We start from the raw sequence: 23869 nt of genomic DNA on the forward strand, positions 1-23869 counted from the left end.
AGGGACCTGGGCGCGGGTGGCGCGCCCCAGCCGAGCTCTAGACGGCAGCCGGGTCTCCCACCTGCGGGCTGGGGCAGGGAGGGGCGCAGGAGGAGGCCTCCCCCGGCCCTGCCCGAGCTGCCCGGGGAGAGCGGCCCTGTGCGGCGAGAGGAAGGAAGAGCAGCCGCCTCGCAGCTCGGAGGGCGGGGGGCGCGCCCCGGGGCCGGGGGGCGGGGCGGGGTTGGGGGCGTGGCCAGCTCAGGCCCCGCCCCCGTCCCGCCCGCGTCACGGCCTCCGGGGGGCGTGGCCCCGCCCCGCGCTCCAGGTAGCGGCGGCTGCGGCGTGCGCGGCGGCCCGCGGGCCGGGACGGAGGCGGGGCGGGGGCGTTCCCGGGCGCCCGCCCCCGCCCGCGGTGAGGTCACAGTCGCGGCGGGCCCCGCGTCCCCGGGCCGGCCTCGGAGCGGGCGGGGGCGGGGGCGGGGGCGCGGGCGCGGGCGCGGGCTCCCGAGCCATGGGCTGCCCCGGGCCCCTCCTCCACGGCCCCCGCCGCGCCGGGCCCCCCCGCAGGGACTAGCGCCCGCGCGGCGGCTCCGAGGGGGTGGGGCTGCCGGGCATGGCCGTGCCCCCTTCGGCTGCTCCGCCGCGCTCGCCCCTGTACCTGCGGCGGCCGGCGCCGCGCCCGCAGAGCTCATGGGGCATGGAGGAGAGGGCGGCGGCCGGCGCGGGCTGCCGGGAGCCGCCGGGCGCCCCCAGGGCCGCCGCCGTGCCCTGCTTCGGCCTCTCGGTGGACCAGGACGACATCCTCCCGGGCGCCCTGCGCCTCATCCGGGAGCTGCGGCCGCACTGGAAGCCCGAGCAAGTTCGCACCAAGGTACCGGCGGACGCGGGGCCGGGCCGGGGCGGGGCGGGGCTGGGGCCGGGCCGGGCCGGGGCTGCCGCCGCGCGGCGTGCACGGGTCCTCGGGTCCCTCCGGGCGTCCCAGGGGCGGGGCGGGGCGCTGCAGCGGGTGTGCTTCGCCGCATCCGTCCCGGTCCCGACGCGGAGCCGGAGCCAGGCTCGCAGGTCCCTCGGCCCGCACGGCGCCCTCCTGCCGGGGCTCCCGGGCTCCCGGGCTCCCGCACCTGCCCACGGTCCGCGAGCTGCGCGCCCGGGCCCACCCCGCCCCCACCCCCTGCCCCTGCCCCTGCCCCTGCCCCTGCCCCCGCCCCTGCCCCCGCCGCCCGGAGGAGCGCGCGCAGCCGGCGCTGAACTTTCCAGGGAGCCCCCCCTACACGCTCACACGCCCCTGCCCCTTCTCCACCCGGTGATGGGCGCAAAGCCTCCGGGCTCTGAGCGATTCCTGCGGGCCCAGGAGCCACCGTGTGGGATTCCGGCCGCCTCGGGCCCCCCGCCGGATGGGAGCCCTCCCCGTCGCCCCAGGCCCAGGCCCAGCGCCCCCGCACGACGGGCCTCCAACCCCCAGCCGGGCACCTACTCCGGGACACAGATGCGGGCAGAGCCTCCCACTGAGGGGCCCCAGGCAGGCCCCCCGCGGGTCTGCATCCTCCTCAGAGTCCGCACCTGCCCACCCTCTCCCAGTCCCTCTGGGAGCCGCCCGTGGAGGCAGGAGACCCGAGCTGGGCACGTGCAGCTGCTGCTGGGCCTCCTGGGTGGGGAAAGGCCAAGGTCCTCGCCTAGTGCACAGGCTGGCAGACTGTCCTGGGGGAAGGATGGATGGGCAGCATTTTCAAAATAAAAGACTCACCTTGGTTGTAAGGCCCAAAGGCATCAAGCAGGGCTGAGGTTAGTTCCAGCGCCGACTGAACATGCCACGTGCCAGTCTCTCCCCTGGGCCTCAGTTTCCCCATCTAGAACGGGTTCAGATGTCCTCTAAAGCCCCTACCAGCTCTGTCACACTGCACCCCATAAATTCTGCGGTTCGTTCCTCCTGTCCCAGTACCCAGAGAGTCTGTTCCCCCCAGCCCATGGGCTGCTGTCTCTTCTGGTTTCCCTAAGGAGCTCTGACCCCCAAAGCCCTCTGGTGGGTGCCAACATCAGTATTTCCCACACCTCTGCTGCTGGATGGGGCATGAGGTGCAGCAGAGTCCACAGCCGGGCAGATGGTGAGAGGCAGCTGGGTCGAATGGACTCGTCCTAGGCAACTCCAGCCCTCCCTGGCCACGTTCTGGCCCTGGAGGTTTCTTCCGGGGATGGAGGAGTGAGAAGGGGAGGGGGCTTCTCCCACCAGAGAGCGGAAATTCCTCCATTGCCAAATCCCATCTTCTGGGGGCAGACCCAGGAGAGATGAGGGTACCTGGGCTGAGGTTTTCTTCTCCAACTCTCAGGCTGTCCCAAGCACTGAGGAGGGTAAAGCATTAGGAACAAGGCAGAGCTCTTGCCTAAGCTAGAGGGCCAAAGGATGGGGGGGTTCTGGGTGGTTGTGCTGTGCATTCAAATGAGCACCTCATGCTGGAGCTGGGGAGCCACGGGGTGGGCAAGAGCAGAGACCCCGCCCCACGCACTCTTGTGCTCCCCTCTTCCCATGCTAGCGCTTCACTGATGGCATCACCAACAAGCTGGTGGCCTGCTACGTGGAGGAGGACATGCAGGACTGCGTGCTGGTCCGGGTGTACGGGGAGCGGACGGAACTGCTGGTGGACCGGGAGAATGAGGTCAGGAACTTCCAGCTGCTGCGAGCACATGGCTGCGCCCCGAAGCTCTACTGCACCTTCCAGAATGGGCTGTGCTATGAGTACATGAGGGGCATGGCCCTGGGACCTGAGCACATCCGGGAGCCCCGGCTCTTCAGGTAAGAAGGTTGCCCGGGGTACCATTCATTTCTACTATTCCTCAAGTCTTGGCCAGCTTCCTTGGTGTAGAATGGAGTCCATGAGTGAGTCATAAGGTCTATGAACTTCTGAAATTGCATGAGAAAAGTGTGTGTTTCTAAAAAAAAAAAAAAAAAAAAAAGTGCGTGTTTGTGCATTGCTCTGCAGAGAGGGGCCATAGCGTTGTATGGATTTTCAGTGTGTCTGCTAGAAGGGTGAGCTGCCTCTTGGGAGGCAGGTGAGATTCTGGTAAACCGGGGACCAAAGGTCCTGGTTCCCTAAATGCAGCAGATCTCTGCCTCCTGGCCTCACGCCTCAGCCCTTTGCCCACCCCATGTTTGACCTGGAAACATCATAGAGCCTTGGAAATGAAATCTGAGCCAATCCCAGAGTGCCCAGGATTTCCTGCCCCTCCTCTCCTGCCAGGAGCTCAGACATGCTAGAATGGGCCCAACCAGGGTGAGCCTGGTTTCAGCAACCCAGAGAGACATCAACCCTCCCCCAGTCTGAGCTCCTTCCAGGTTCCCTGACAAAGTGGCAGCCCAGGTTTGGGAAGCTGCCAAGGCTTCCTTCCAGAGGTTCACAAGAACCCATGGTCCCCTGGGAGCCTCTCCCTTTAAATGCCTGGATGTGAAGGACCCAGGAAGTAGACATAACATTTAAGCACCGTGGATGCCTCTGTGGGGTCTGGAAGTGGGGGAGCTAGAGAGAGGCCCAGAGTGCCTTTTCTCTCTTCTAACCATTCTGAGCCGGATGTCAGTTAGTATCCACCTTCCTTCCTCGAGTGCCACACCTGCATGCACAGCACTCAGACTATAGCGAGGTCCCAGGCAGGCTGAGGACACCAGCACAAGGGTTGGCCTGGGATCCTTGGGATCAGTCCCATCCCACCCACGGGGAAGAAGCTTTCCAGATACCGAGAAGAAACAGTAAAAGCCCATCTAGGGAACAGACCAAGAAGTTTCTTTGCTTCCTCACCTGCTACCCGATTAACCCCAAGTAAGTGCACCTGGCCCTATTTGCAGGGGAACCCCTGGCAGGTCCTTGAGGGATTTAGAAGGTAGTCAGATGCCTTCCACTCTAGTGCAAGAGTAAACCAGAGCATTGCCTCTGGGGCTGGTCCTTAGGCCCTAGGATATTTACGTTGAGTCCAGTGTTGTATCTGTGTGTCTGTCTGTCGGCGGGGGACATACAAACCTGTTCAGGGGTCTTCTCAGGTGCCCGCTGGGCACGTAGCCTGGAGATCGGAGGTGAGAACAGGGTGGGGGCCACAGGAACCCTGGCCAGGCTTCTCCCATGCTGTGCTCCCAGCTCCCCTTCAGTCTTGTGTAAATAAGCTCAAATATTGGCAGGTCCTCACCAGGTCATTCCCAGTCTCCAGCCACCTCTATGAATGTGGCACTGTCCCTCGTTCTCTAGGGGAGACAGTTGTCACTGTCAGGAAGGTTGAAGATGGATGCAGGTTCAATAATGATTTTACATTTGGGGTAGAGCCCGAAACGGATAGGCGTAGGAGGTAGGCTCTTCCCTGATGATTTTCCAAGGATAGACCATCGGGTTTCTCGGGTGAAGATGGATCTCTGAGGCAAAGGCACAGAGGAAGCCCTGGGGAGCCACGTCCTGTGCCCCCCTGAACCCCACCTCCCAACCTCTGCCTGCTGAGGCTTTGCAGCATAAAAATGCTGAGTGTTGAGGTTACTTTCATTGCTTTTCCAGACAACAGCCCTATTGATATTCAAGGAAACGCTCTGTTCATGCTAGTCGGAATCTTCTTTTGGGAAGGGGAAGGGAAGGCCTGGGTCTCAGGTCTGTTTCCCTGCCTCTCCTAAGCCCTGGCAGGCTTCCTCCTGCCCTGGGGCCTCAGCCTCTGAAAGCACAGACTTCATCTCTCACCCACTCGGTGGCTGTCACGCCCCCTGCCCCCTCCACCCTCCGGGCGGTGGGAGCCTTAAGGGCTTCCAGAAGAGCCCCTAGACTGCCCTGTGATCCTACAGGGTGATGGCCTGCCCCTTCCCAGGACCTGGCAAGGGGAGGGGTGTCCCTGGAACAGCTCAGTAACAAGGTTTCAAACAGCCAATGCCTTTGTTGTCTTTCCCAGTGATTATTATTCGAGCAACAGGCAGAGGCGAAGGAAGCTTGAATGTTGGAGGCTTGGCAGCCGGGTTGGGGGTGGGGCTCCAGAAGGGAGAGCTGGCGGAGGACTGGGGGAGCCTGGCTGGGACGTAGGGCCTCAGACGCCTCAGTCCTTATCAAGGCCCTCCCTCTCTGACCGGTCAGTCCTCCATCCGCCCCCGCCCTGTCCCAGCCCCCTCCCCACCGCCCCCTCCTCCTCTCTCGGGACCTTGGATAATGTCCACAGGAGAACTTGAAAATAGAACGCTGGTTTGTTTTGCGTCCTTGGCACCCAGCCGCCAGCATCAACTCCCTGCTGCAGAGGAAGGGGCTGCCCTGGGCCGGCCTGTTTCCCTCCCCACCTTGGCCAGGCTGATAAGAGGCCGGCATTTCTTTGCAGTCTGGCATCCTCACCCCCTGGTCCCTTGGTACCCTGCATTCACCACCTAGGGCATGCATCAGAGTCCTAGGAGGGAGGGGGGCCCTGCCCCCACCTCCAGGTGACCCCTCTGTCCTCAGTGGTTGCTGTGGGTACACAACCTTGGGGTGGGGCAGGGTCATTGACCTGTGGCCAGTGGCCTGCTGCTTCACCTTCCTGCTCCCCAAAGCAGCCCCAGCTCCAGTTCTGGAAAGGTCACTGCTGGGCTAAAAGCCTTACGTCATTTTCATGCCTTCTGCCGAGACCTTCCCCCCCCACACACCCTTTTTTTTAAAAAGATTTATTTATTTATTCCTGAGAGACACAGAGAGAGAGAGAGGCAGAGACATAGGCAGAGGGAAAAGCAGGTTCCATGCAGGGAGCCCGATGTGGGACTCGATCTCAGGACTCTGGGATCACAACCTGAGCCAAAGGCGGACGATCAACCACTCAACCACCCAGGTGTCCCCTGCCGAGACCTTCCTCCTGCAGGAGCTAGGGCTCCTAAAGTATCTGGAATAGTCCCACACTCGGCCCTCTGGCTAGCCCCCAGCCCTAACCCTGTAGGACCCCTTTCTGGGTAGGAGGGGCTGAGCTGGGATGGGCCTGCCGCACATTGATACTTTGTCCTTCATGTTTTCTGTTGTAGGCTAATCGCCTTAGAAATGGCAAAGATTCACACCATCCATGCCAATGGCAGCCTGCCCAAGCCTACCCTCTGGCACAAGATGCACAATTATTTCACCCTTGTGAAGAATGAGATCAACCCCAGGTACAGAGATCTGGGAGGGTTTGATGCCACCTTAATGTGACGCCCTATCCCATCCCACACAGAGGTTGAGAGGCGTCAGTCCTGACTTCTGTCTCCAAGCAGAGTTGGGCCGATTGACTGAGTCTCAGGAAGTCAGATCCACAGCTTTATGCCTGTGTTGATTTCTTGTGGAGTCTTCTGGTTGTGGTGGAGGCTAGGGTTGGGGACTGCATCTCATCCCTTACTTAAAGGAGACTGAGGCTCGGAGAGTAAGCTTTTCCCAGTGTCAGGAAGGCTCGTCAGAGGCAGGGTTGTGTCCTAGCCCAGGGCTATTTCTACCTAAGCTGCCTTCTGAGCAACCAGAACGGAGAGCCTGACCCCTGAGAATGGGCTATGAGTTCATAGTCAGAACTCAGCTCGTCAGCTGACAGGCCCTTGGGACAAGACTCCTGATATTTGCCTGGATACCTCTCATGCCCCCACATGCTCCTGGGGACCCCGCTCCCCACCTTGTCCAGACTGACAGCTCACCATTTCCTCACTGCTCTTTCCAAGGAAGGGGGGTACTCCACTCATCCTGACATTGCCCTTCGGGGTTACCAGGCAGCTAGGCTCTCTGGCCGGCAACCCGTAAGTCCTTGTAGCCATCTGCCACCTGGCTCCCCAGCAAAGCAAAACCTTGAGTGCTAGAGGAGGCTTGCAGGGTTGGAGAGAAGGCTGCGTGACCCTTGCCTCCTCCAGGAAAAGGCAGTAGTGAGTCTCTGATCCCTCCATGTTCCCTGCTGGGTTGAACATCACCCTTGTTCCAAAGGTTCATGGGAGTAGGGTACAGAAGAGGTTTGGGAGGCGGAGGGTATCTCCTTCCCTCTAAGATGACAAGACAATAATTAACTCTGTTCCAATCATGTGTCTCTGTCACACACACACAAGCATGACTTTATCTGGATCCTCCCACTTAATGATTATCAAGCACTGCTTTAGGACTATTTGTCCAGGATGGCCCACATTCAGACCTTCGATGCCAAATGTTATCTCTGGGACAAGGACTGCCTATCCCCTGAGGGCTAAGGCAGCACACGGTGAGCAGGATCCTGGGGTGTCTGAATCAGCGGAGCCTCTGATTGTGCAGCTTACCACTTTCATTTGGCAGATGGAAAAACTGGTCCAGAGAGGGGGTGGGACTTTCCAAGGTCAGTGGCAGCTCAAGGGCTAGAGTCAAGCCCTGATGCTCAGGCATGACCCTTGCCACTTTAGCTTCCTTTGACTGTACTATCACTGTGTAACCTTCAGGGGTGACCTTGTTGGGAGCAGAGTGGTCCCCGGAGAAGAGCTGACCAACTACCTTGGCTCTTGTCATACCTTTGACCTTGGGCAAATCAAGCTGTTTAACTTCTTGGAGCCTCTTCAGAGGTAGAGGCCTGTCTTAAACTGCCTAACCTGCCCCAGGCAGTGGCAGTGATGAGCAGTCACCTAGAGGAGATAAAACTCTTGAGCTCTGGTCACAGCCTAATAATCCTGGTTTAGTCAATCTGTAGGTCACAAACATTGACTGGGATTTAAAACCATGAAAAATATGGATAGGACATTGGCCCTGCCCTCAAGGAGCTTAGGAACCACCTGAATAAATAGGACCTGCCCGTGCATAGTGACAAAGGAAGACGGTGTATCATGCATGCGGAGGTGGGAGAACCAGGACAGGTCCTCCTGGCGGAGGTAGTGGGGCAGAGCTCTGGCACTCAGGCTGGCAGAGATGGTGGGAATGCTTGGCTCATGGGTGGTGAGTGGATAAGGGTGGCTGGACCTGGCCTTCAAGAGGGATTGAGAAGGGCTCTGGGAGATAGAGCTGCAGAGGTGGGTGGGAGCTAGACTGGGAGGGCCCTTCCCTGCCAGGTTAAGGAGCCAAAATTTCATTTAGCCGACAGTGGAAAGTCATTGTGGAGGCATCTGAGCCAGGGCCCATGATTGTGGTTGAGGAAGAAAGCTCTCTGCCGTTGTAAAGGACAGAGTCAGGTGGGATTTGGGGAGGTGGGGGTAGGGATTGGAGGTACGGCTGATCAGTCAGTAACTGAACGGGCAGGATCCATGGGCAGCTTTTGGTGGGGGAGAGGATGGAGTAGGGGAAGAGTCAGGAACCCTGTGGAAATAGATTTGGTGGCCTTGCTGTTTGGTTGCGCAGAGAAATGTCCAAGGTGGTTGGGAGAATGAGGGGTAATCGCTGCTTCGGGGGCATTAGGAGGAGATGCGGGTGGGTTGAGTGGTAGAAGGGCAAAGGTCGTGAGCCAGGAAAATCCAACACCAAGTCCACTGTGGGAGAAGGTGCTTTCCCCTGCTCAGCTCTGGACAGCTGAGTGAGCACTTGGCAGGCAGCAGTCTTTTCACCAGGAGGAACCCCCAGGCTTCCTTGGGAGGGGGGCCCAGCCCCTGCATCCCCCTCCTGCTGCCTCTAAGGGATAGAGAAGTAGGAGGAGCAGGTGCCTGGGGTGTGACCGTTGCTGCAATGCGGTGGTGGTTACTGTTCTTTCAACGCCACAGCCTTGAGAAAGTCTGGTGGTGTCAGGGCTGAAGGTAGCAAAGCTGGCGGGGTTTCAAGCGCTCAGGGGAGGGAAGCTGGGCAGCCAAGGGAGGCTGCCCAGGGAGATAGAAGGCCTGGATGGCTCCCACAGTAACTATCTGCGTGGCCTTGGTGGGCGGGGTAAGGTGGGGGTCAGGCGGAGGTCAGGGCCTGAGCAGTAGGTATCTCCGATGTCAACGTCATGTTTTTCAGGCTGAGACCTGGGCAAACCAAAGGAGGCCTCCTAGTTCTTATCTTTAGATGGTCTTGGGCCAAGGGAAAAAAAAAAGAATCTTGAAAGGTATCTTCTTACAGAGAGCCAAGACTGAGACGCGTTTATGCAGACTGGTTGACACAGATGAACGCCAGTGAGGATAAAGGAAGGCCTCCCCCAGGTCACCCCCCCGATAGACTCTCCCCAACTCAGAGTGGACTGTGCAGAGCCCCGGAGGCTGACCGAGGCTCTCGTGGTTAGGGGTTCGGCTTGACTGTGGGTCCGTGGACAGTCTGAGGACTGTTTCCCTTGAGTGAGGGGGAAGAGGGTCCAGCTGTACACGAGATTTCTGAAAGCAGGAAGGCCTCTGCCCTTCCTTGAGCTTCCATTTCCTCAAAGAGTTGGACTAGAGGCCAAAGATCCTCTTCAGCTCTGATCTTCTCAAAGCCTGGGAGGGAGCCCGCTCGTCCTTTCCCAGCGGGACAAGGGGGTTGCTGTGTTTTGGCCACTGGGCCAGGTGAGGGGGTGACAGGGGCATCCTTTGGGAAGATCGGGAGGACATATCTCATTCTTACGTACGCTGGCTGCCCTGGATAAGAGAGCAAACAGGAGATACTTGGAGCAGAATAGGAGATCAAACCCCAGCCTCCTCCCCTCCGCCCATTGGTAGCTCTGGGGTTTTAAGGGCTGTGCTAACTATTTGGCTCTTCAGTGCACACAGACCTGTGTGCTTCCTGGAGACCAAAGTTCAGGGCATCCCAGCACAGTGTGCCATCACCACCTTGCACATGGCCTCTGCGACCAGCACCGACTGACCCATCTATCCATTCTCCAGCATGTGTTTCTTCCAGCAGCGATGCTGCTGATGGGGGATGTGCTGCGGGATGGGGCAGGGCGGAAAGAGGGGTGGCCTCTGTTATCTTTGTTCCTGCCCTAAAGCTGTCCATGCGTGCCTGGTCTGACCTGGATCTGGGACAAGGACACACACACACAAGCTCCTGTTCCCTTGGTCTTGTAGGAGTGAGCCCAAGAAGCCATTTGTTAAGTGGGATTGAGTGGTTTCTCTGTGAGATGAGATGTTAGGCTTTATGAGCTTTCTGGTCCTTTCCACCTGTGACACAAGCTGCTAAAGCAGAGAAGCGACATACCTCTGCCTCCTCAGGACTGTTGGTGCTGCAGCTGCTCCACGGGACACTGTGATGCCTCCACAGAGACTCTGGTCTTAGAGAGCACACCCTCCCCTAGGAGTCTTCACCAGTGCCCCAAGAGTGGGTCTGTTTGTGACTCTCCCCTCTGCCCTTGTTCTTAGTCTGGAATAACTGAGTGTGGACACGCATTTTCACCTCCCATTCTTTCTCGGTGCCTCCTCCCTTACCTTCCTGTCCCTTTCTCGAAGTATCAGGGGTGCCATGGGATCAGGGACATACTACTTTGCAAAATGCTCTTGTGCCCATGTTTTAATAAAGCTGCTTTGAGTGACGGCAGGAAGTCAGGACATCAGGAAGCCTTAGTACGGAATGATGCAAAGTAGGGTCTGCAGGGCGGGCCGTTTGTCCAGAGGCCCTTTGCAGGAGCAGGTGACGACAGGCCCGGAGCTCAGGGCTCTAGAGGCCAAGCATCCACCTGTCTACTGTCAGCCTCCCCTCACCGGCTGCCATTCTTGCCACTGCCCAGCCTCTCTGCAGATGTCCCCAAGGTGGAAGTATTGGAACAGGAGCTGGCCTGGCTCAAGGAGCACCTGTCCCAGTTGGACTCCCCTGTGGTGTTCTGTCACAATGATCTGCTCTGCAAGAATATCATCTACGACAGCACCAAAGGTACGGCTTCTCTGGCTGGGCAGCAGTAGGGCTGGGCCCGAGTGATCAGCTGCCTCCGGGGCTCCATCCCTCAAACTGGTACTTGGCCAAGCCAAAGGAGACCTTGTAGTTTAGATCTCAAGTTAATTTAAGAGAGAAAGGGAAAAAGAAATTTCCACTTAAAAAAAATCTACCCTGAGAAAAGAACTCACAATCGTGGTTTGTGGGGGTCCTCGATGTTAGGACCATTTTCCCTGACACTACTGTGGGCTTCTGAGGACATCTTGGGTGGCCCAGGCCCTCACAGAGACAGAACTGTTCTGTGTGCCTAATGAGAGCTCCACCCCCAGGGAGCACAGACCTTTATCTTTGGTCCTTAGCCACGCTGAGGACAGATGCCTTTCTGTGAGCAGAGTCCCTCCAGGAGGACAGCTGGAGGGCAGATGGACAAACAGCTGCGAAGGTGGCCACTGAGGAGGGTGGTTTGGGCTGGGTTGCCCCAGTAGCCACCCAGGGTCAGCAGGTACACTCCAGAGGTCCAAGCAAACTTGACCAGGCCTCGTCCAGATCTCCTGGGACGGACCCTCACTGCCTCTCTTCTACCTCACAGGCCACGTACGGTTCATTGACTATGAATATGCCGGCTACAACTACCAAGCTTTTGACATTGGCAACCATTTCAATGAGTTTGCAGGTGAGAAGGAAATTTCTATTTGGTCTTTGCCTAAGATGTTTCCCTTACAATGGATGGCCAGGCCCAGAGTGAGGATTAAGAGGGGGTTCTGTCCTCGCTGGGTTGGAGGCTTGAGAGCCCCTGTCCTCTAAAATCTCACAACTGGGGGATCCCTGGGTGGCTCAGCGGTTTAGCGCCTGCCTTCGGCCCAGGGCGTGATCCTGGAGTCCCGGGATCGAGTCCCACGTCGGGCTCCCGGCATGGAGCCTGCCTCTTCCTCTGCCTGTGTCTCTGCCTCTCTCCTCTCTGTGTCTCTTATGAATGAATAAATAAAATCTTAAAAAAATAAAATAAAATCTCACAACTCATGGAGGGGAGGTATAGCCTGCCTTGAGGGAGCTCCAAGTCTCATGGGGGAGGCTGGACCCACATACACAGAGCAGACCCCTGCCAGCCCATATGGCAGTTTGGTACCAGTCAGGAGAATGTGCCCTCTATGGGATCCCCAAGGATACTCGGGTTGGTATGTGAGTTGGAAAAAGACCCTGGGGTGCCTGACTGGTTCAGTTGGTGGAGCATGGAGCTCTTGATCTCGGAGTGGTGAGTTCAAGCCCCACATCAGGTGGAGCTTGCTTTAGAAAACTAAAAAACCTGGGACGCTTGGGTGGCTCAGCGATTGAACATCTGCCTTTGGCTCAGGGCGTGATCCTGGAGTCCTGGGATTGAGTCCGACATTGGGCTCCCTGTATGGAGCCTGCTTCTCCCTCTGCCTGTGTCTCTGCCTCTCTTTCTGTGTCTCATGAATAAGTAAATAAAATCTTTTAAAAATCTAAAAAAATGGAAAAAGCCCCTTTCTCTAGAGGGGCAGACACAGCCCCTAGCAGGCAGGCCAACACAGGACAGGCATAGCCTCTGTGTGCCCCTTTGCGCAGGCTGCTTTCTGCCCAGCATAACCTGCATGATTATGAATAAGGGTCCTCCGTGCAGAGAAGGGGCCGAGCGAGCTGGTGGCCTGATGAGAATAGGTAGAACTAGTTAAAAGTATACTTTGCACCTTGGCTGTCCAAGTTCAAATCCTGGCTTTGCTGCTTACTGGCTGTGTGACCCTCAGGCAGGTTACTTACCTTCTCTGGGCCTCTATAAAGTGGAGATATCAATAGTATCTACACTTCATAGTATCAGCATGAGATACTCAAGTGCACTAAGCATCCTGTTGGTGTCTGCCAATACTAGGCAGGGAAGCCTTCTGCAACTAAAGGAGACTGGCGGAGGAATGGAGAAAGTTAGATGAGGGGTGCTTTGTAGGGGTAGCCAGTTGTTCAGTAAAGCCAGTCTGTACAATAGAATCATTTGTATAAAAGAAGCGGGGCAGGTTTTTCCAGCTTGAGGGCTTAAATGTTAAACAATTTGATGGGGCTGGAGAGGCAGCTGATGGAGGAGCTGGGCACAGGCTGGAGGGACATCGTCAGGTGGTGCAGGTGCTCAGTGTGACCTCGCCAGCCTCGGTGGCTTAGGATTGGTGAGGCACACGGGGGCAGCTGTGAGGCTGCTGCCTGGCCCAGCCCCAACCACTCCCCAGCCCCTCCAGGCCAATCGTGTCCCTTCCAGAACCCCAGGTGACCAGGTCTGTGAAGCACTCACTGTACCTGAGGGTACGACTCCCCAGGGTGGCTACCAGCTGCATCTAAGAACCCAAGGGACGATGGGGCCACAGCTGGGCAGGGCAGCTTTGCTGTGGGGTGTGGCGCGGAGCAGAGGCCGCCAGACGCACTGGCCTTTCCGAAGGAGTAATTCATAGGCACCTTAAGCCCTCTTCACACACAGCCAAGTCCAATTAGAATTTCTCCAAAGGGGCAGATTGCATCCTGCCCCCAGGCTGAGAATGAAGGAGGGCGCAGGGAAGGAGACTGGGAGCTGGGGAAGTAACACTCCTGGGTTCTTGGGAGCAGGAAGGCCCAGTACTGGGAGGCAGGAGATAAAGGAGTTCCAACCCCAAACTCACCTCCAACTGGCTGACCTTGGGCAAGTTTCTTCTCTCTGGGCCTTGGTTTCAACAACTGCACAAAGAGATTGTTTTCCAACCCTCCTCTGGGGGCCCCAGGAGACTTGAGTGTTTTTCTTCAGGAGTCTGAGGGAAGCCTGGGAAGGATAGGGAGGAAGAGGCAGTGGGCAAGGTGGCCTGGTCCCGGTCGTGTCTTCAACGAATGGCTGCTTGCCATCCCCACTGTAAGCCAAGCCTCTGCCACTGTGCTAGGGATGTGTCTGGGTCGTACTGGGCTGGCAGCTTGAGGACTCAAGGGAGGGCAGGACCGGAGGGAATTGAAGCCATTGGTCCCGGGCCGCTGAACCTGGCTGCATTTCTGAATCATCTGGAGAATTGGTTGGTGGGGTAGAGGTGCCTGGGAACCTGTGTTTTCACTAAGCTCTCCAGGTGGTGTCTTTAAGTAGCCAGCTCAGCACTGGTCGGGGAGACAAGGTTGGAGACCCACACCTCTAAGTGAGAGACTCCCGAAGTGGGAGGGAAGGCTTTGTGCAGTGTTAACCAGTTAGCAGCCAAGCAGAGAGGAGTTCCCTGATACAGGGCACGGAGGGGACAGTGATGCTATCTGGCGGTGGGGGGGGGGGGGGGGTGTCCCTGTCACACCCAAGACCGTGCCTTCCCCTTCAACCAGTCTGCCTCTGTGCTTTCCTCCAGCCCATGGAAAGCAGCGCCCCGCCGCACCACACGTGGGGTAGGTTTGGTGGTCAAGAGGTTGTAATCCTAGGCACAGCCCCACAGGGCAAAGGACCCAAAGATTTTGAGGGGATCAGGGAACACCTGCTGAGCTGGAGAAGTGCCCCCCCCCCCCCCCCCCCCGTGGGTCCATCTCTCAGCATCTGCTGCATGGCCGCTTCCCCATCAGGTGTGAACGAGGTGGACTACTGCTGGTACCCCGGGCGGGACACCCAGCTGCAGTGGCTACGCTACTACCTGCAGGCACAGAAGGGGATGGCCGTGACCCCCAGGGAGGTGGAGAGGCTCTACGTGCAAGTCAACAAGTTTGCCCTGGTAAGTGCCCGAGCCTGGCAGAGGGCAGGGGCCAGAGGGGCGGGAGGAGGGGCCCACCCCGGCTCCTCCCGGAAGAGGCAGAGCCCAGGGTTGGGTGTGAGGTCCTGGGACCGCAGCCTCTGCTCCTGAAGCCAAACCTAGGGTGCGTTCTGGGAAGAGCCCTCGTGGGCATCCCCGTAATACCGAGATGCCCTGTTCCCTGTTTTTCCCTACCTCATCAAGTCTCTTCCCTCTTCCTAGGGAAAGACTTCCGAGAAAGATCCCAGTTTCGTATTTTAGCAATTCTCTCATTTGGACAAGTAGTTCTCTTAGTGTCTGACTTTAGCCTTTCATGCTGCAGTTAAACGTAGTGGTCTTATTTTTTTAAGCCTTTGGAGGAGACCGAGAATGTCAGCTCTATGCCTCCCTGTTAACTACCTCCACGGACTCAGAACTCCACGTAAGCCTCTCCCATCAGGCTCTTCCTCCTCAAATTACTGAGCCGTCAGTTCTGGACTTTGAGTGCCGTTTATCCAGGGCACCGTGTTTGTGCCAGGTCTCCACTGGGGTGTGCCCAGGGGATTGCTAACTAGTCTTATTAATGTCAGCCGTGTAGAAGCACGAAGACAAGTCCAGTGCCCTGAATTTCACAATACATCATGGAGCTTAAGTAGAATCTTTACTTAGCTGTCATTCTGGATTACCTCTCCTATTTTCCTCATTGGCACAAAACTGCTTCTCCATCAGGTTCTTCCTCTTAACTGTTCCATTTATGCCTTCCACTTGCTAAATCTTTTGATGCAATCCTTTATACTTGGCTAATCTATTCCCCTATATAGTCCTGAAAAGTAGAGGGAGGTGCTATGCAGCCAACCCCAGAGCGAGCAGGACATGGGGGCGGGGTGGGGGGGCCCTGACCTGGGACAGTAACGATGTCACTGCGGTTCAGCCAGGGGCAACGGGGAGCAGGTGCTGCCTTCCTGAGCCTGGGGTGGCCTGGCCCTGAGGGCACCTCTGGCCAGAGGGGAGAGCAGTTGAATGCTTAGTTAAAGCCCTCACTCAGGGCTTCTTGCTCACCCACATCTATCCTTCTCTCCCAACCCAACCCACCTCCTGACAGAAGAGGGAAAGGGGTGGAGGTTAGTTAAGGGGGTGTTCCTGATGACCGCAGGACCGGGTCTAGTGCAGTGACTCATTTCATCCTGGTATGTTGGCCTTGAAAGCCCTGGGAGACTCCCCTGGGTGAGGGAGATACCAGGGAAGGGTCTGTGCTTAGGCTGCAGAATAAGCTGAAAGCCCTAGAAGCACCATCCTGCAGATCCCCACCTGAGGCAAGTAGAACTCTACTTTTTTCTTAAGGGAGTAAAGCCCCCAAATGCTGTCCAGTGACTTGACATCCACAATTTCCACAACTTGTGCTGGGGAGACCCTGTCATGCCTGCCAGCATCCTAGTTGGGTCTTCCAGAGTGACCATTTTCCGTGGCTCCATGGGGTTCATGACAGGCAGAAGTGGTTGCCTTGCTGACTCACTCTGGCCTCTTTCCAGGCATCTCACTTTTTCTGGGCACTGTGGGCCCTCATCCAGAACCAGTTCTCCACCATCGAGTTTGATTTCCTCAGGTGAGTGCCGGGGACAAGTTGGGGTGGTGGGAAGTGGGCAAAGGTCAGCTCAGAGAGAATATCCAAAGTCCCTTCTTCTGCTCTGCTGACTTGTCCCCATCCCAGCCACCCCATATCCAGTGGGGTCACCACTCTAGGGGAAGCATCAGCGATGCTCTGGACAGTACTCAGAAGTTCTTGAGTAGATGTGTTTTCCATACTGCATCGGAGGACCTACTCCACTGCCCCTGCTCTGCTGCCAGTGCTCTTAGCCATGGGGCCTGGTGGCGAATGGAAATGCTCATTTTATAGCAGAGGGGACAGAGGTCCAGAGAGTGGAAGTGAGTCACTGAGGTCACTCAGGCGGCTTAGCACTTACTGTGTGGGGGTATTGGACCCAGCTCCTCCTTTGGTGAGGTACCAGGGCCTATACCGAGACCATACTTGAGTACTGGCTGCTGGCTCCATCATGTAAAGTATGTGTGTCCTTAAGAACTAGGAATAATTTTGTCCTCCACTCTGGTCTAGTCTTGCCTTTCCCTCCCCACCCACTCTCAGCTGGAAAGGAATCAGTCCTCTGGCTTCAAAGTGCTTGCAGTGATTGGAGAAAGGCAAGTCAAAGGCACAATGAGATCTCACCTCACACCCAGGATGGCTATTACCAAATAAACAGAAAACAAGCTTTGGGGAGGATGTAGAAAATTGGAACCCTTGGGCACTGCCGGTGGGAACATGAAATGGTTGTAGCTCCTGGGGGAAAACCATACTGCGCTTCCTCCCGAAAGTTAAAAATAGAATTCCTGGGCGATCCGGCATTCTTACTGCTGGGTGTGTCGCCAGAATTGAAGCAGGGTGTCGGAGAGAGATTTGCACACCCATGTTGGTAGCATCATTTACAACAGCCAAGAAGTGAAAACAATCCAATGTCTATGGATGGCTGGAGGGGTACGCAAAATGTGGTCTACACACACAGTGGAATATTAGCCTTTAAAGAGAGAAAATCCTGTCCCATTACAACATATGAACTCTGTGGACATGCGGAGTGAAATAAGCCAGTCGCAAAAAGACCAATGCTATAGGATTCTACTTACATAACTGAATTAGTCAAGTTCGTAGCAACAGGGGAGGGGTTACCTGGCTGGCTCCGTCAGTAGAGCATGCACCTCTTGACCTGAGGATCATGAGTTTGAGCCCCACGTTTGGGTGTTTACTTAAAAAAATAAACAGTAGTTTTTGCCAAGCACTGGGGGGAGGAGATACGGAAAGTTGCTCTTTAATGGGTACAGTTTGTTTTGCAAATTGAAAAAATCTTAGAGATCTGTTGTGTAACAATATAAATGTACTTAACACTGCTGAACTGTTAAAAAAAAAAAAAAATGGGGGCGGGGGGGGGGGGGGGAGAGGACTGCTCCAGTCTGATCTAAGAAGAAAAATAAAATAGCTGAAGTAAAAAAACAAACATCCACCTGCCCTGGGGTTGAGCTGGTGAGTCTTCCTCACGGTGTTGAGTTCCCCCAGTAGGACCCACCTGGCTTTCCTTCTCACCTGGGCTCCCACCTTTCTGGTCTTCTGGCAGGTATGCAGTGATCCGATTCCACCAGTACTTCAAGGTGAAGCCTCAGGTGTCCGCCTTGGAGATGCCAAAGTGACCAGCTTCCCCATCTCTCCCTTACCCATCTGCCTGGCCAGACCTGTTCTCCAGGGCTCGGTTCTGCTCTGGGGTCCACACTCTTGGACAAGGTGGGAGAGGGGACAGGTGGGTGTCCAAGGAGAAGGCTCTACCCCTGCCACCAGCCCCCAGCAGATGCTGCTGGAGACCACATTCTTTTGTTGGGAGGGACCCAGCTCTGGGGGTCCCCCTCACCTTGCCAGACTTGAGGGGGTAGTAGGGGGTGGGGATGGGGAAGTGCCTGTAGTCAGCCAGAGCCCGGACCACACCACCCCTGAGAAGCCCAGTATTCCTGGCCTCAGGCCATGCTGGAATCTGGGCGGCCTTAGATGTGTCTTTGACCTTCCTGGCTTGGGGAAAGGGGGAGGTGGGAGGGCTCCTTTCTACCTCCAGTGCCCTGAGCCTCCAGCCCATCTCCCCCTGCATGCCCCACGTGGGAGGTGCTGATGAACCCAAACCAGCATCATACCAACTGACAGATGGATGTACATATCTTGGGGGGAAGGTCTAGAACTGGGTTCAACGGCTCCCCCCCCAAAGCCGCCTCATCTGAGATCCCTCCCTTTCTCCAAGCCAGATCCAGTCCAACAACCCCTTCCCAAACCTCAGCCCAAAGACCTCTGCTCTCCCCTCCCATCCATGCCCGTTTTGCTCTGTGCTTGTGTTCAGTCTTTCTGCCACTTGCTGGGAGGGAAGGCAAGGGAATGGTGATGTCCTGGGCCTCCGGAGCTCAGCTCTGCTTCATGCTTGGCCAGAGGGCGATGTAGCCAAGAGTGAGGCGGCCAACAGCTACCAGCAGCTTCCTGCCTTGTTCCCTCCTGTGCCCTCCAGGCCCTCATTCCAAGGATTTGTCTCTCCCTCTCCACCTTCTGTCCTGAAGCTGACCCAAGAACTTCCCACTAGGAAATGCGTAGTGGGAGTCCGGGGGCAGGGACTAGGGTCCTCTGGGGCTCGCCCGGCCTAGGAGAGCCTGGGTAGGATTGGTTGTGAAGGTGCTGAGCTCACGGCCCCAGACTCAACGGCCTCCACCTCCTTTCTGCCCTCACAGCCTCCTGGCTCTGGCCCAAAAAGTGATTCATTTGTAAATTATCATGGTTTTCTGCATTAAAATGGCCATTTCTGGACCACTCTGTGTGTGAGTGCCTATGGTGAGGGCTTGACATAGCAGATAGGATTGATCAGTTTTCCCATGGGGTGCGGGGAGGGCCGCTACAACTCTGTTCTCTAGGTTCCCTGGGGCTGCACACTTCCTACCACACCCTCTGTGCACCTGGCTCACGGGGCCTGCGGCTTCTGGTCTGGGATGGGCTTGGGCAGGGCTAGCGCTTTCAGCACTCGCTGCCTTTGACCATCTTCCTAGAAGATGAGCCCAAGAGGGTGTGCTACCAGGGAAGGGAGCTAGGCTGTGGCCTGGCCAGGTGGGAAGCACTCAGGACTACTGGCTGTTGAGGGGGACGGGGTGCTGCTCCGCTGGAGAGCAGTCAAGGAGGACTTCTGCAGCCCGTCTTTCTCAGAAGGTCAGAGGGAAGGGAGAGCAGGGGCACCCCTCTCAGCAGCCCGGGCAGTATAGCTCCGCTGCCTCCAGGGCCCCCCAGGAGGGACCCAGTGCCCGTCAGAGCGGGGAGAGCAGTGGCTGCCTGCCAGGTAGACTCTGGCTGTTTGGCTTTTGCCGGCAAAAGTACCGGCTGCCATGGCAACCGCTGGAGCAGCCGCTGGGGCCTTCAAGGTCACAGTGATCCAGTGTGGCCAGGCCCCCAGGGGTAGCAGCACCAAGCCCAGGAAGAGCACGTGGGGAGGACGTGCGCGAAAGGTGGGCCCTGGCCTACCTGGGGCCGGGCAGGTAGGGCCCCCGAGGGGTACCGTGGGGTCAGGTGCTCGTCAACTAAAGGGCAGTGCCCACCCTCCTTGTTCCTCTCAGATCCACCTCTGGAGCTGAGGGCAGAAATAACCACTGTGAAGGCAACTTCGTTTCCAGCCTCCTGGGGCCTTGATGTCACAGCGTTGGAGACGGTGTTGCAGTGGTGAGCAGGGAATGGCTGGGACAGGGCCCCCCAGGTACCATCCTGTGCCCCTACGGCCCCAGCCACCACCTGCACCAAGGGAGTGAACCTGCAGGCACCATCCCACTGCCTTTGAGAAAACACACTCATTCCTCCAGTGCTCTGGGTGGGGGGTGGGCTAGTGAGGGGAGCATGGGGGGAGGACAGGTTAGGACACCCCTCCCCCTCGAAGCCTGGAGTCCCGTCTGTCCTTTCACTGCCACCCCAGACTAGCCAGCACCCCTGCCCCCTGGCTTCCAGCACCAGGGCTTGGTGACTCCTGGGGGTGGGGCGGGCCCAGGCTCCTCTTTCTCAGACCTTCGCTGGACACGTAACAGGAGCTCCTCCGGGCAAAGCACACCAGGGCAGAGGTTCATCTCTGCTGGGCTCTGACCCTCGGCCTTTGCAGGAGGCACAGAGAGGGCAGAGAATGCCCCAGCCTTCCTGGTAATGACCGGGACCTTGTGTTCCTGGCCTCACTGCCTACCTGACCCTATCCTGCCTCTCCCAGGGCAGGGCAGGGTAGGCCAAGGGCTCCTGGATTAGGAGGACGGTATTGGCCTCAGGCCCCCCTGAGGCCACGGAGGACTGGGGAACTAGGAAGTAAGAGGAACTCAGGACTGGCAGGAGAGGAGGAGGATGGCTGGAAGGGTCCTGACAGACTGGCCTGATTGGGTTAGGAACGCAGTGCAGGAGGTGGGGAGTCCCCACCGTCGGGGAGACGGACAGTGCAGGTTAAAACAGCAATTCTCCCCCCCCCCCCCCCCCCCCCGGCCTCCCGACCACTAGAACGTGGGCGCCACAGGCAGCCTCGCTGCTCTTCCCAAGGACCACCTGTGTCTTTCCCTGGGATGTGTTTGTACCCACTGGAAACATGGGGTAGGGAGGACAAGACGAGGAGGCCCAAAGCTCTGGGAGGGCAGGCTGGGAAAAACCAGCAAAGGCCAGCCGCCAGGAGGCTCCCTAGCTCGAAAGGCCAGGACCTAATTCCTGGGGGAGTCTCCACCCAAGTTAGAGGCCCTGCCGCGAACCACACCAAACTCCCTTCTCTTACCACCACCTTTCTCCCACCTCCTTGGCTGTGGACACAGGACCTCTATTAATCCAATCCAAGGCTCAGCCTTCCACTAGAATTACCCTTCAGCTTTGCTGCCCCATTCCATACAATGGGATTTTTTTTTTTTTATAAGAGTTGGTCTTTTTATTGATCATTGTCAACAAGCACTTTGAGAGCCTTAGTTTGTCATCAGCCCTTTTAAGTCTAATGGGCTGTTACTTCTCTAAGTGTTTGTTCGGTGTTTGGAATCCCCATTCAAACCAGAGGTCACAGAGCCCTGAAGCACATCCTTAGCAACCTCGCTCCGTTGCTCATCCTGGAGGGCTCCTAAACGGGCTCTGGGCGTCCTGGGAAGAGGCCCACAGTTCTCATTAGATTTTCACTGGGCTCCTTCTCCTGAAGCAGATAAGGACTATGGATAAGACTTAAGCGCGGTGTTTTCAGATGCTGAAGCCAGAGGGGAGATCTGACTCCGCCCCAGCCCCAGCCCCAGCGCAGGCCACGGGGCTAGTTCTAGCATCCTGACTGCTTACTGCTCTCACTACTCCCTCTTCCTTAGGACTGGGGTAGACCATGTGTGGTGAGGTCTAGCTTACCTCCTGGAGGCGGGGGCAGTGTCGTCTTCAGGGGCAAGGCTCTCTGGGTGGCACCTGTCTCCCCAAAGGCTCGGCCTGGGCCCGGGCCCCTCTAGCCGCCGAGACTGCCTCCCAGATCCCCTGCCCGAAGCTCCCCAGAGTTGCCACAAGAGGGCAGCGGTGCCTGCGCTGGCGACACGTTTTGAAATTCTGGCCTGAGGCCAGCATCCTTGCTTCGTGCTGCCCCCCCCCCCTCGAGGACCAGATTCTGAAATGGTCGGTCTTTATTATGCCAACAGAAAACAAAAAAATTCCCCAAGTGTAAACAGGAGAAAGGTGCTGGTTAAGTTACTCATCATTATCTTATTATTAACAAAATAAAGCACTATCTATGTTTACAGTCATAAAAAAAAACAGCCTGGAGAGAAGTTGGGGTTGAGGGAATGGGGGAGGGAGGGTACAGAGGAAGGAGAGAAGATTTTGGGGGGTGGGGGGTAGGCACAGATGCCACATCTGCCCCTGTGGGGTTTGCAAGGGCTGTTCTGGATCTTTGGAGTCAGGTGCCAGTGGGATTTCTTAGGGAAATAACTTGTCCATGGGAGCAGGGGCTGAGACAGATTCCCCGGGGTGCGTGGGAGGTGGAGGTGGGGGGAAGCCCTGGCCCTCCAGGGCTTCTGTCATTGCCAGGAAGGCAGGCACCATCAATCCTCCGGTCCCCAGCTCCTGGCACACAGGTTGGGCCCAGGGCCTGGGGCCCAAGACAGAGCCCCTAGGAAGCTGAGCACATTCCATATTGCTCAGAGCTAAAAGTGGCTCTATGGGAACAGGCCGACAGGGGAGAGAGCATCAGGGAGGGAGTAAAGGAATGGGCAGGGGACGTCAGGGCAGCTGGTGGGCGCAGGGGCCTTCTAGAAACTCAGATGGTCCAGCGGTGTCCAAAGGGCAGAGGCAGACACCGAAAAAGGGCGATAGAAGAACACCCCACAGAGAAACAAGGACAGAAACACACGAGGACACACAGAACCTGAGACACCCAGACTGACAGAGGTAGCAATTTGGGACGATGAAGCACTGAACGAGGCCCCCAGAGAAGCAAGAGTGGCCTCAAGAGACACACCCATGGGAACGTAGCAACAGTGCCTGGCACACAGCAGGCGCTCAATAAATATCTTGTGCAACGAATGAACAGATGGAAACAGACGTGTGCATGTGCGTACACATACCTATCCGCGTGCACACACCTACACACAGCAGCCAGAGGCACAGCAGGCTTGGCAGAAGATGAAGACAGCGAGGGACGGCCAGACCGTTCTGCACAGAGTACAAGGTGATCCTGTGATAGAGGAGCGATCTGGGAGGGGGTGGGCGTTGGTCCTACAGAGGCTGGTCCAGCCAGGACAAGAATGAGAACAAAGCATGTGGCCCCAGGGGGACAGGTCTGGAGCTGCCACATCCCTGGGGTGAGCAGACTTGCAGGAGGGGGAGGTCACACAGTGTCTGCTGGCCAGGAGCCCCAAGGGCCAAGGCGCTCAGCCCGGACCACTCTACAAGTCCTGCCCAGCTAGGCCCGCAGCTCCCTGGGGGTGGCCACGGGGCTGGGGGGCATCCCCCCTCAGGAGGGTATCTACAAGTACACAGCTGTGCCCCTCTCCCGGGCATGCCCAAGTCCAAGTACCAACATAGTCCAGGCCGGCTGGCTGCGCCCATCGGCTCAGGGCCGGGTCTTCCCGGGAAGGAGGCTGGGCCCACCCAGCTAGGCTCAGTCCGTGAGCACCACCAGCTCCCCGTCGCTCTTCTCCTCGCCCTCTGAGTCCTCGTCCTCGCTGTAGCGGTACAGCTCGCCCTCCGCCACCGAGTGCCTATCTTCTGTGGCCTCCCCCTCCTCCCTGAGGCTACAAGTGTTGACGATGACAGGCATGTTGGGGTCCAGGCTCCGGGGCACGTAGTGCTCCACCAGGGGCTGAGCCAGGGGCATGCCTGCCACCCGAGGGTACAGGACGTCAGAGGAGCTCATTTGCAGCTGGCCAGCCTGTGGGCTATGGGGCAGAGAAGAGGCACAGAGTTACAGATGGACCGTCACTCTGCACCCCAATATAGCTTCCTCTGCCCACCGCACATCCAAGCCACTTTAGGGCGTGCTCCCCCGTGCCACCACAACACTTCTGGCTCTGGGGCACACACGCTGTCCCCTCCCTGGCCTGCCTGCTGATGGCCACATTCCTTGTCCGCTGGCTCTGCACAACACGGGGGCCATGTGTGTGTTCAACAGATATTCCTGGAGGATCATGTGTGAGTCCAGTGTTTGGAAGTTACCTGATGGATTTAAATGGCCCAGGGGCTTTCCTGTTTCAAAGAATCCACCAGGGGACCCCTGGGTGGCTCAGCAGTTTGGCCCCTGCCTTTGGCCCAGGGCGTGATCCCGGGATTGAGTCCCGCGTCAGGCTCCCTATATGGGGCCTGCTTCTCCCTCTGCCTGTGTCTCTGCTTCTCTCTCTCTCTCTCATGAATAAATAAATAAAACCTTTAAAAAAAATAAAAGAATCCACCAGGTCAAGCCAGGAATCCCCCCCCATAAGCACCTTCATTTTTAGGTACCCAGG

The 23869-nt window shown here is 57.4% G+C and overlaps 2 protein-coding genes across 6 annotated transcripts in view; one reads left to right on the forward strand and one right to left on the reverse strand.

Moving 5' to 3' along the window:
• The first annotated feature begins 577 nt into the window (after positions 1–577).
• Positions 578–22292, forward strand: ETNK2 (ethanolamine kinase 2). 5 transcript variants are annotated; one of them, XR_013374035.1, is made up of 10 exons: positions 578–850; positions 2508–2767; positions 5966–6088; positions 10507–10649; positions 11239–11322; positions 14205–14350; positions 15877–15950; positions 17506–17685; positions 19517–19619; positions 21254–22292. XR_013374035.1 is itself a non-coding variant. In XM_077886627.1 (8 exons), the coding sequence occupies exons 1-8, from the start codon at positions 593–595 to the stop codon at positions 17576–17578; spliced, it is 1161 nt and encodes a 386-aa protein (XP_077742753.1). In that variant the 5' UTR covers positions 578–592; the 3' UTR covers positions 17579–18722. The 5 variants fall into 5 exon arrangements, 2 of the variants coding, with proteins under 2 accessions (XP_077742753.1, XP_077742754.1); XR_013374034.1 differs by having other exon boundaries at positions 19517–22292; XR_013374036.1 differs by lacking the exons at positions 19517–19619; positions 21254–22292 and adding an exon at positions 14719–14789 and having other exon boundaries at positions 17506–17572.
• The window catches only part of SOX13 (SRY-box transcription factor 13), a 47550-nt gene continuing 44440 nt past the window's right edge, over positions 20760–23869 (reverse strand). Inside the window, 1 exon segment of the mRNA XM_077886623.1 lies at positions 20760–23305. Within this exon segment, the coding sequence (XP_077742749.1) occupies positions 23029–23305 (277 nt within the window). The 3' untranslated portion in view covers positions 20760–23028.

The sequence above is a fragment of the Canis aureus genome, chromosome 38, assembly GCF_053574225.1.
Source record: "Canis aureus isolate CA01 chromosome 38, VMU_Caureus_v.1.0, whole genome shotgun sequence".
NCBI classification, from domain to species: domain Eukaryota; kingdom Metazoa; phylum Chordata; class Mammalia; order Carnivora; family Canidae; genus Canis; species Canis aureus.